The 10,730-nt window shown below is 58.8% G+C and overlaps 1 protein-coding gene across 3 annotated transcripts; it reads right to left on the reverse strand.

Annotated features, from left to right (window-relative positions):
- Positions 1 to 1,846: 1,846 nt before the first annotated feature.
- Positions 1,847 to 7,260, reverse strand: PLK2 (polo like kinase 2). Of its 3 annotated transcripts, none has more exons than XM_059695071.1 (14): positions 6,859 to 7,260; positions 6,584 to 6,691; positions 6,385 to 6,501; positions 6,084 to 6,213; positions 5,780 to 5,867; positions 5,243 to 5,338; positions 4,940 to 5,138; positions 4,700 to 4,847; positions 4,259 to 4,356; positions 3,679 to 3,808; positions 3,200 to 3,440; positions 2,986 to 3,115; positions 2,670 to 2,780; positions 1,847 to 2,546 (listed from the first exon to the last, which is right to left on the reverse strand). In XM_059695071.1, exons 1-14 carry the CDS (start codon positions 7,243 to 7,245, stop codon positions 2,355 to 2,357), a joined length of 2,175 nt encoding a protein of 724 aa, XP_059551054.1. In that variant the 5' UTR covers positions 7,246 to 7,260; the 3' UTR covers positions 1,847 to 2,354. The 3 variants fall into 3 exon arrangements, with proteins under 3 accessions (XP_059551054.1, XP_059551052.1, XP_059551053.1); XM_059695069.1 differs by having other exon boundaries at positions 2,670 to 2,813; positions 6,859 to 7,245; XM_059695070.1 differs by lacking the exon at positions 5,780 to 5,867 and having other exon boundaries at positions 2,670 to 2,813; positions 6,385 to 6,691; positions 6,859 to 7,245.
- Positions 7,261 to 10,730: the final 3,470 nt, after the last annotated feature.

Raw genomic sequence — 10,730 nt, forward strand, 5'->3', positions numbered from 1 at the left:
GCCAATCATCCTGAGCCCCACCCTCTTCCTCAGGCTTAACAGTCAATCAGCTGAGGCTCCGCAAGTCCTCTTTCCAAATCCCTCCCCAACCTACTGTCATCCACTTGTTCCCTCAGTGTCCGGCCGCCTTCCGCTAGGCCTGGTTCCCAGCTCCAGGACACGGCTATGAGCCGGGGGCAAGGAGTTGCTGCGTCTAACTCCACATCCTCCTTGTCATTCGGTCCCTTCTCACCTGGATCAGAGCGCTAAGCGCTGTGCAGTTCGGTTTCTTTCTCCACCTTCTTCCCGTCCATTTGCCCCCAGAATGAATTCTCTAAAACTGAAATACAAGGTCCCTTTCCTCCTCAAAACCTTGTGACCAGCATAACCTTCAGTGCAGCCCACACGCCCGGGCGGCACGCAGAAGGCCTGCCGTCTGCTCCTTCCAGCCTCCGCCTGCCGGGCGACACACCCACTGGCACTGTGAAGGCTGGTCCTCGGGCACCGTGCCCATAATTCCCACTCTGAGAACCCTTCCCTGCGCATTCCTCTCCTAACCCCACTCATCTTCAAAGCCCAATGAACAAGAACTTCCTCCTCTGGAATTTAGTCTCAGCGCCCACCCCACGCCTGGGGCTCCTTCCTCACGGTTCCTAGTCTCGGCTGGTTCCCAGAACACCCAGCGCATACCTGGCTCATCACATCACGGCATGTATCAGGCTAATAAGTAAAGGCACTGTCTCCTCCACTCGCCGGGACTTCCTTGCGGGCAGGGAGGGGTGTGGGTTTACTCCGCACCTCCAACCCGGGACCCTCCGCACACACGATGGACAAGCACATGTTTTCAAGCTGCAAAGTAATACACAGCCTGACACTGTGCAACTCAAAGTGAAGGAACATGTTCTACTGTTTGCCTGCGCCTGCTTTTTCCTTCTCTGCCTAGAATACATTCTACTTTTGCACACCCAGCGATGAGTGTAATTTTTTTTCAGCTTTACCCTAAGCCATTTAACAAAGACTCACATTGTACGCACAGCCGGAGCATTCCAGCCAACTGGGACCTGTGGAATATCCAAGGCAAATTCTCCAGATCTGACTTTTAGGAATAAAATACGTCAGGAGCAGCTGGTGATCATTTTAAGAGACGTGGACGATCACACCTCCATCTCGGCACCACAGTGCAGGATCCCAGCGCGGCCCTCGCCCGGATGTGAGAGATGCTGACTTCTCAGGACAGCACCTTCCTCACAGCAGGTCACCACCCAGCACAAGGCATTGCCTCTCGGACGGGTCACTGCAAGTTCAGGGAACAGGCCGGGCAGCTTTCCGTGTCTGTCCCAGGGCAGGTCCCACTGAGGAGAAGCTTGGTCTGCTCTGGGATGACTTGATCGTCTGAAAGCAGAGCTGGTTCCCATGCCATCCTCGCCACCGCGCACCAGAAGGAAAACAGAACGGCTATGAAGCCCTTCCCCCATCGAGAGGGCGCTGGTCCTGCCGGGGGCGCGGGAGGCGTTGGGGCAGGTTCGGGTGAGTAATGCACTTGGAGGTGCGGGCACACACAGCATAGCATTTTGTCCATATTAAGATAAACTTCCTGAACCTCCTGACACTAATAACAGAGTCTGTTTACACAGATCCCAGCAGCTTCAGCTCGAACCTCCGGAGAGAAACTGGTTTTGGAGTTAGTGGGAGGCCTGTATTTGCAATGAGAGCAGTGTTTTTGTTACACTCTCGTCAAGCGAGATCTACCCTGCCTGCCTGGAACCTAGTAGAAAAGCCAAGACCTAACTCTCCAGTACGCGTCTATGCCCCAGGCAATGCCGAGTCCAGACCGCGACGCACCGTGACAGACAGACCACTGGACAAGTGCTGCTTCTCCATGAGCTTTATTGCCAACAGTTTAAAATGGTCAACATAAAAAACAAACATCTGATAATAAATACCGCTCTTTGGCTGTAATAAATAAAAAGTTTATTAACAAGGAATGCACTTTTCCAGCCACAAGTGTCTTAAGAAGTAACCAAAAACATTGTCGATGGCCATAGTTCACAGTTAAGCAGCCCAACGCTGCCCGTCACAGCCTCTCCATGCGGCTCCGCCCCTTCGGGAAGGTCACAGCCCGTCCTCTGCCCGAAACACTCAACAGGAGTCAGTCAATGCACCTTTCTCTGAAATTGTCCGGAAAACCTTTTAAACAGGTCCCTGCACTCGGGTTCCCACTCGGACTGTCCAGGTCAGGAGCGGCATCCTCAGACAGGCCCGCAGCCAGGACGGCCTTCGTACCACCGCCGCCCGCCTCCCAACGTGCGGAACCTCCCCGGCCGCGTGGCTCCGCGTGGCTCCGTGGGAGGAGCTGCGGGCCTCCGGCCCAGTCGCTAGGTGCATCTCTGCAGGAGCATGTTCAGCGCGTACTCCATCCGCTGCTTCAGCGCCGGCGCGCAGCCCGACGCCAGCAGCGTGGCCAGCCGGAAGGTGGCGGAGAGCCGGTCCTCGTTGATGTAGGTGAGCAGGTGCTCCCCGCCCTGGCTGCAGACGATGAGCTTCGTGTGGTCGTGGTAGAAGTTCACCTGGAGAGCAAACGACGACATGATTAGGCCTCTGACCACGAATGGGGACGTCGGGCCACGGCCTGGACGGCAAGTGCCAGGGACTCTCCAGGGCTCCCCCTGCCCTTCCCTGGGGCTGCTCACCTGGAAGGTGCCGTCGTTGAAGAGCATCATTAAGGCCTTGTCGGACTTGAGCCACTGAAGGAGGTAGAGCCGAGGCCGCCGGGTGTCAGTGACGCTGGGCAGGTCTCCCCCCTGAAGAGATTGGCAGAGAGGGGACTGGAGAGACTGCAGCGAGCACTCCATTCCTCTCGAGGCAAGTGCCTCTCCAAAGGTAGCAGATGTCCGGTGGCCTGGGGATCCCCGCCCCCTCCCCCCAGCTGCCCCCCGCAGCCCCGAGGCCACGCAGCCGCCCCGGCCGGACCCCGCTCCCGGCATCTGCTCGGAGCCCAGCACCTACGTCCATCAGGTTCTCCTCCATGTAGTGGGAGAAGTACTTCAGCACCGTCACTTGGCTGATGAACTGCTCGGGGGCGGCTGTCGCTGTGAAGACGGAGCACTGGCCGAGCTCCGCGTAGTAGTGGACGGTCCTGTGGCGGGGAGGGCAGACGCGTCAGTCGCTGTTTCCGCGTCTCAGCGCCAGACGGGCACGCAGGACGGCGCGCGTCACTCACCTCTTGTCTGGAAGGAGGCTCATGTGGGCGCCGTTGTTGAAGAGGACGCCCACCGTGTGGTCGGAGAGCTGGTACCCGAAGCCGTACTTGTTGGAGTAATCGACCCACTTGGTGACCCACTGGAAGGAGGTGCTCAGCTGCTCCCTGGGAATGCAGTCGGCCTCCGGCATGTTCTCCAGGCACCCGCGGAGGACTCTGGCCACCGTGTCCGCCACACTCCCCATGGTGCTGTCCTCCAGGCCTGGGCAGTCGAGAAAGTGACGGAATAATTAACAAAGCCGCTCGGCCTCGGCAGACACCATGTTTCCCTCCACTGATTCTCCTAAGCACAGGGAACTCAAAACTCCTCCCAGACTGCTCCCAGGCCCTCTGCCTGCTCCTTCGATGGCACGGTAGTTAGTGCAGGGGAAGGGCCTGTTACCCAGTGTGAGCCCGGGCACCGACGTTTCACTGCCGGAAGCGTTGTTGGCACCACTTACACTCACTGCTGCTGCTGCAGCTGCCAAGGGTCCCTCGGACGATCATCCGAATCACATCCCCCACCTGCTGCCTGTTTTCCACCACAGCCGTTCCCGACCCGGCCACTGTGGCGGGAGGCGGCTGGAGCTCCTGGGAAGAGAACCACACAATGAGTCCAGCACCTGAAAGTCACTTAGGCCTGAAAAGTCCAGGTTCAGAGGGGATCGTGGCCACTGCTGGGAAAGCTTCTCAAAGTAATGGACACAGCAGGCAAGAGCAGTGGACATGGCCAGGCAAGAACAGTGGACATGGAGGTAAGAGCAGTGGACACGGCCAGGCAAGAACAGTGGACATGGAGGCAAGAGCAGTGGACATGGAGGCAAGAGCAGTGGACACAGCCAGGTAAGAGCTACTGCAGCAGCTCCATTGCATGCACTGTTCAACTGAAAGACAGAAATCTTTCCTCTCAAAGGGTAAAGGGATGGAAGAAAATTAACAAACACTGACATGCCCGAACTATGACAATCCCAGAGCAAGCGACAGTTAACAGAGTGAAATGATATAAAGCATCACTATCTACTTTGGTCTCTTCCAGCATACCTCGTCTGTCCTGTGTTTGCTGGGTTGCTGCGTGATTGAAGTCTTTTTCAAATCGTTCCTGAGCTTGTAAATGTCTTCATCTTCTTTAGATGCTCTATCTGCAAATCAAGGACAAGGACTTTGAGCGTTACTCTATCCTCACCAGGTAGGAACAGAGCTAGCGTAGTTCCTCACTTTGCATTAATAACGAGCTCTGAGCATCCAGGGCAAAAACAGCATTTTCCTCCCGGCCATTAGCTTCAATTATGCAAGAAGCACACTCACCGCCTATCCACAGAAGGCCACCAGCCCCATTGTGCAGAGCGGAATTACTGTGCCAGACAAAGTGCAAGAGTGTGCAAACACTGGCTACGCTACGCCACTGCCAAAGCCTCTCTGAACTAACGGGTCCAACCTAAACGTAACAATTGGTTCAGAACAGTGAGGGGGCTTCAGACTTACTGTGCGTGTCAATGTATCTTGCTTTGTCTTTTTTGCCACCAAAAAGAGCAGCAGCGGCTTTCCTGAAGAAATTCTTTGCGGGGCTGGACAGGTGGAAATCGGGGACGGTGTGGCAGCAGCTGGAGGAGAGCCTGTCGGGAGTGAAGCCCTGAGGGGCGGAGAAAGGCTGTCAGCAACCTGCTGGCGCGGGCATCCACAGCGCCCGCGAGGCACACCCGGAGACCCCGGGGGCACACCCACCTGCACAAAGAACTCATGGCGAATGATGTCATCCAGACGGGGCCGGTCCTCGGGGTTTTTGGACAACATGCTCGCTATCAAGTGCTTAGCAGGGGCCAGCAAGGAGGACGGCATGGTGTACCTGGCCTCTCGGATGCACCTGTACGTTTCCTTCAGGTTCGTGGTTTCAAACGGGGGCCTTCCGAGCAGCATCGTGTACCTGGGGAACGGAAGCTGTCTTCAGGAAGGTCACCCAGCAACGCTTCTCAGATACCAAACCCTACGCCCACGCCTGCTTTTGGTCATCGAGGCGCAGCTACTTACATTACACAGCCCAACGCCCAGATGTCCGACTCACAGCCGTGCCCTTGCTTGTTGAGGACTTCGGGGGAGAGATAGTTTGGGGTGCCACATATTGTTCTGCAAAGACAAAATAGGAAGAGCTCATTAGGGACTGTTCCATTGTTTGAACTTGGCTCCCTCGATAAAACCTTGAAAGCACTGTGTGGAGTTTCTGTTTGGAAACATTTGACTTTTGGTTTTGGCATTTGAACAGCTGGCATCTGACCAAGTGATTCTTGGTTTTTTTTTTAAGGCATGCAGTTTCCTCCGCTCACACGGACAAAGTGTTTTAACCAACTGGGACCGGGCCTTTTTACCCACAGCAGGCAAACTTAGGACAGGTTTATTTCATGATCAGCGTGCAGACATAAGGCGCTGGCCCTGGCCCCGCGTGGACCCAAGTTCACACTGTGGTGGTTTTTACATTGAGCATCCACTGACCTTCTCTGCCCCCAACTGGGAAATAACGGGGTGTCTGATCTGCACAGACCCCAGGGGAGGGCTCTTTCTGGCTCTCACCTCCTTCGGTGCTCCAAGGGCTCCAGCCTGGCTGCCAAACCGAAGTCCCCGACTTTCAGCTCCATGGCCTCGTTAATAAAAAAGTTCCCTGGGTGGCAAACAGCACGCGCTTGAGTCCTTTGAAGGCCCACGAAGCAAGTGCACACACACGCTTTGGGGGCCAGCGGCCAGCCGCTGACTATTCACGCCCCCCATTCACAACAAAACTGAAGGCTGGATGGGGGGGGGGGGGGCGTGCATGTGTCAGGGAGCGAGAGAGAAGAGGGGCCCCGCCAGCCAGTCCGTGTCCCAGGGGAGGACTCACCGAGTTTGAGGTCCCGGTGCAGGATTTCCTGCTCGTGAAGGTACTTCAGCCCCGACACGATCTGCCGGAGGTAGTATCGGACTTCGGGCTCCGTCAGCACCTTCCTCGCTTTCAGGATGTGAGCCATGGACTGGGGGGAGGGGAGGGGAAGGGAGGCGCTGTCAGGCGGGGCCATCAGCTCCGGGATGTGGGGTTCCCTCACCCCCACACGGACCCCAGCGCCCGCGGCGCCCAGGGCGCGCGCGCACCCCCGGCCCCGCCGCACCCTGCCCCGCGCGCGCGCGCACCGCCCCGCACGCACCCGCCGGCTGCAGTATTCGAGCAGGATGTAGATGTTCTCCTGGTCCTCGAAGTGGTGGTGGAACTGGACGACGTGCTTGTGGTGCAGGAGCCGGTGCAGCTCGATCTCCTTGTCGATCTGCGGGAGGCACAGGCTCAGCCCCGCCGCCGCGGCAGGCGGCTCCCACCCGCGGCCCCGCGAGCGCCCCCACCGCACGCACCTTCTCCCGCTGGTGGGGCTTGGCCACCCGGCTGTGCGGGATGATCTTGGCCGCGTACACTTTGTTGTTGGTCAAATCCGTCATCTCGTAACATTTGGCGAAGCCGCCCTGCAAGGAAACAAAGCCGAGACGGAACTGAGCCTGGCGGAGCGGTGGGCGGCGGGCCGATCTAGAATCCAGCAAAAATCAGCAAGAAAAGCGGGGGGGGGGGGGGGGGGAGGGTGCAGGCTGCTCCCCGAGCTCCTTCCCCGCGGGAGCCCCGGCGGCGCTCTCACCTTGCCCAGCACCCGGCCGCGGCAGTAGCGCCGCCCCGTCGTGGGGTCCACGACGACCCGGGACACCTCGGCGCCCGCGTGGTGGCGGGGCTGCGGGGCGGCCGGCGGCTCCGGGTCCTCGGCGGGGGACGGCCGCCTGCGCTTCGGGTCCCCGCCCGCCCGGCCCGGCTGCTCGCCGCCCTTGGCGCCCGCCGGCGGCACCGCGATGGTGCGGAGCAGCTCCATGTCGCCGCCGCCACTGGTGCGAGGGCGAGCGCCGCGTGGCTTCTTATACGGGGGCCGCGGCCACGCCGGGGACGTCACGACGTCGCCACGCCCACCAGTCGCGCGGGGCGGAGCGCAGCCGGGGCGCAGGGGCGGCCGAGATCCCCGCACCCCCGGGGCCATGGCCCCGCCCTCCGGGCTGTTGCCGCCGCGGGTGTCGAGGCACCGCCCCGAAGCCCTCCATCCCGGCCCCGCACCCGCGGACCCCCCGCAGCCCGACCGCTAGTGTCCGGGGTGAGCGCCCCGCACGCCCGCTCGGCCTCCGCCTCGCAGGCAACCGAGCGCGGGGCAAGGGCGCCCCCTGGCGGGACGTCGCTGAAGCGCAATGGGCGCGCGACGGTGGCACGTGGACCGCCCGCCAGGTGAGCGGGCAGGTGCCGCGCGGGGTGCGGGTTCGCAGGGATGTCGCCGTCACGTGCTCCCGGGGGGCGGAGGGGGTGCGCCCGGCGCCGGTGGAGGGGCGTCACCCGGGTTCCTCGCGCTTCCCGCTCCCGGGTGTCCAGGGCACCGCGGTCCCTGCTCCTGCGGCGCGTGCCACTCTGAGCCCCGGGGCGGCGGGCAGGGCCAGAGCCCGACTGAACCCGGGCGCCGTGCTGTTCCCGATGCACAGCTGGGGCGCGGGGCCGGCGGTGAGGCCGCTCTCCGTGTCCGGAGCGTCCAGGGGAGGGAGGCGCCACTGCGCACAGGTGTCTGCCAGGCGTTCCCGCCGGGTCCGCGCTCAGCCAGAGGCCGCCCCCACTTCCCGGCCGGGAGGTGCCCAGGCCGAGGCCGCCCGCGGCCCATCTGTCATCTCAGATGCCGTGGACACGTTTGCGTGGAGTGGACACGTTCCTAACCCTTCTGTCTGTTCACCCCGACGTGGAGCAGGAAGGGCTCCCAGGCCGGAAGGAATGGGGCGGTGGGAGCGGCGGGCGCGCTCGGGCGTCTCCAGGGAAGCCCTCCCCCAGCCCCGGGCGCGCGCGGCGGGCCGGGCCAAACCAGGGCCTCAACCTGGGGACTTTGCTCGCTGCCTGTACTGGGCTCGCTGGTTTAGAAACGCAGCCTTCCTTTCCTGACCGATTTTTCACCGTGCCTTTGTCCTCTGGTTTGGTAATGAATTTTTAACCTATAATTGGTTATGGTTTCCTACGGTAAAAGGACTGTGAAGAAGAGATTGTCGTATTTTTCCTTCTTTCACTTATTTGATTATCACATACTACTTGACACATCTTTACCAAATGTACCAAGAATTGGATAGGCTATTGAACGTTTCGTGTGAAATGTAGGTCTGCCCTCCAAAACCCTTGGGCATTTCATACCATATTAACCCTGTGTTTGTGTGACGGGGGTCGGCTGTGACATTTGATTTTTTGGTTGGTGGTGCCATCCTGTGGACAGAACCGGAACTGCAGTCCATAGAGCACAAAAGAAAATGTTCTTTCCAGTGGAGACGGATGTTTAATTGCAAACCATTTCTCTTCAGTTCTGTGGATGTAATGCAAATGCAGTTAAAGTCCCAATGAGATTTTTCAGTGGAACCTGACAAGCTGATTTTTTAACTTTCCGTGAAAGTGTAAGTGATCAAAACCAGCAAGGTCACTGAAAGGAGAACGGAAGAGGCCTGGCTTTCCCAGCCTCAGGAGGGTCATGAAGCTGTAGCTGTTGGAGAGTTTGGTCCTCTCACAGGAGCAGGTGCGGGTGGGCTAGAGCAGAGAGCGGGAAGTACACCCACGTGTGTGTGGGATGCTGAGAATGAGGGCGGTGCCCAGGATGGAGGGGCTGGTCAGTAAATGGCGCTGGAAACAAACGGTTTTTCCATATTGAAAAACCTGTTAACATAGAAAACATTCAAACCTGTGAAGAATTTTTGTGAGTTTATTTGAGCCAAACTGTGGACAATTGCCAGGAAGCAGAATCTCAGTGTCTTTATATAATGCTACGCACGGAGAATGGTGGTTTCTCACCTTGCTTTGCACATTACAATCAAAGGAGGAGACTTAAGTGGGTCACATGAAATCCATTGGCGAGAGATTAGGGAGGCAGGAGAAAGCAAAGGGGGGCACCTCTGAGATTGGATAAAAAGTAAAATGATAGACACATAATTCTTTTACACAAGTGGGTACAGAATAGTTAAAAGCCAACAAACTGTACTAATAAAAGGGTAATATGCTAATTAGACCGGATCGACCGGACATCTTCCTGACAAAGCCACGGTGGTGGGGGCCCAGGCAGAGGCAGTTAGGGGTGATCAGGCCGGCAGGGGAGCAAGCAGTTAGGGACGAGATCAGGCCGGCTGGGGAGCAGTTAGTGGTGAGATCATGCAGGCAGGCAGAGTGGTTAGGGGCGATCAGGCTGGCAGGCAGAGTGGTTAGGGGCGATCAGGCAGGCAGGCAGAGTGGTTAGGGGCGATCAGGCTGGCAGGCAGAGTGGTTAGGGGCGATCAGGCAGATAGGCAGAGGCGGTTAGGGGTGATCAGGCTGGCAGGCAGAGGCGCTTAGGGGCGATCAGGCTGGCAGGCAGAAGCAGTTAGTGGCAATCAGGCAGATAGGCAGAGTGGTTAGGGGCGATCAGGCTGGCAGGCAGAGGCGGTTAGGGGCGATCAGGCAGATAGGCAGAGTGGTTAGGGGTGATCAGGCTGGCAGGCAGAGGCGGTTAGGGGCGATTAGGCAGATAGGCAGAGTGGTTAGAGGTGATCAGGCTGGCAGGCAGAGGCGGTTAGGGGCGATTAGGCAGATAGGCAGAGTGGTTAGGGGCGATCAGGCTGGCAGGCAGAGTGGTTAGGGGCAATCAGGCTGGCAGGCAGAAGCAGTTAGGGGCAATCAGGCAGATAGGCAGAGTGGTTAGGGGCGATCAGGCTGGCAGGCAGAGTGGTTAGGGGCGATCAGGCAGATAGGCAGAGTGGTTAGGGGTGATCAGGCTGGCAGGCAGAGTGGTTAGGGGCGATCAGGCAGATAGGCAGAGTGGTTAGGGGTGATCAGGCTGGCAGGCAGAGGCGGTTAGGGGCGATCAGGCAGATAGGCAGAGTGGTTAGGGGCGATCAGGCTGGCAGGCAGAGTGGTTAGGGGCGATCAGGCTGGCAGGCAGAGTGGTTAGGGGCAATCAGGCTGGCAGGCAGAGTGGTTAGGGGCGATCAGGCAGATAGGCAGAGTGGTTAGGGGCGATCAGGCAGATAGGCAGAGTGGTTAGGGGCGATCAGGCAGATAGGCACAGTGGTTAGGGGTGATCAGGCTGGCAGGCAGAGTGGTTAGGGGTGATCAGGCTGGCAGGCAGAAGTGGTTAGGGGCGATCAGGCAGATAGGCAGGCGAGCTATTAGGCAGCAGAGATCGGGCCTAAACCAGCAGTCGGACATCCTCCGAGGGGTCCCGGATTGGAGAGGGTGCAGGCTGGGCTGAGGGCCCTCCCCCATGCACAAATTTTGTGCACCGGGCCTCTAGTTAACAAGATATCTAACAATGTGGGACTTTGTGCTCTCCACCCTTGGTGCCCTGCCCCAGTGGTTGTGCCCTGAGAGGTCTGGATAAAGGGAAGTTACACGTTACCCTGACCTTCCTCGGGTATGCTATCATAGATGCAAAAAGACAACAGGCTCAGTAAAGATCGAAGTTGATCTTTATCAGGGAAGATACTG

Source organism: Myotis daubentonii, chromosome 4, assembly GCF_963259705.1.
Source record: "Myotis daubentonii chromosome 4, mMyoDau2.1, whole genome shotgun sequence".
Taxonomy (NCBI): Eukaryota; Metazoa; Chordata; class Mammalia; order Chiroptera; family Vespertilionidae; genus Myotis; species Myotis daubentonii.

Bases quoted from the DNA above. Each gene is read 5' to 3' on its own strand.
- PLK2 (XM_059695069.1), bottom strand. From the start codon at position 7,245: ATGGCCCCGGGGGTGCGGGGATCTCGGCCGCCCCTGCGCCCCGGCTGC. The intron at 6,692-6,858 runs GTGAGAGCGCCG...GTTTCCTTGCAG, and splicing joins GCGGCCGGGTGCTGGGCAAG to GGCGGCTTCGCCAAATGTTA. The intron at 3,441-3,678 runs GTAAGTGGTGCC...TCGACTGCCCAG, and splicing joins CTGCAGCAGCAGCAGTGAGT to GCCTGGAGGACAGCACCATG.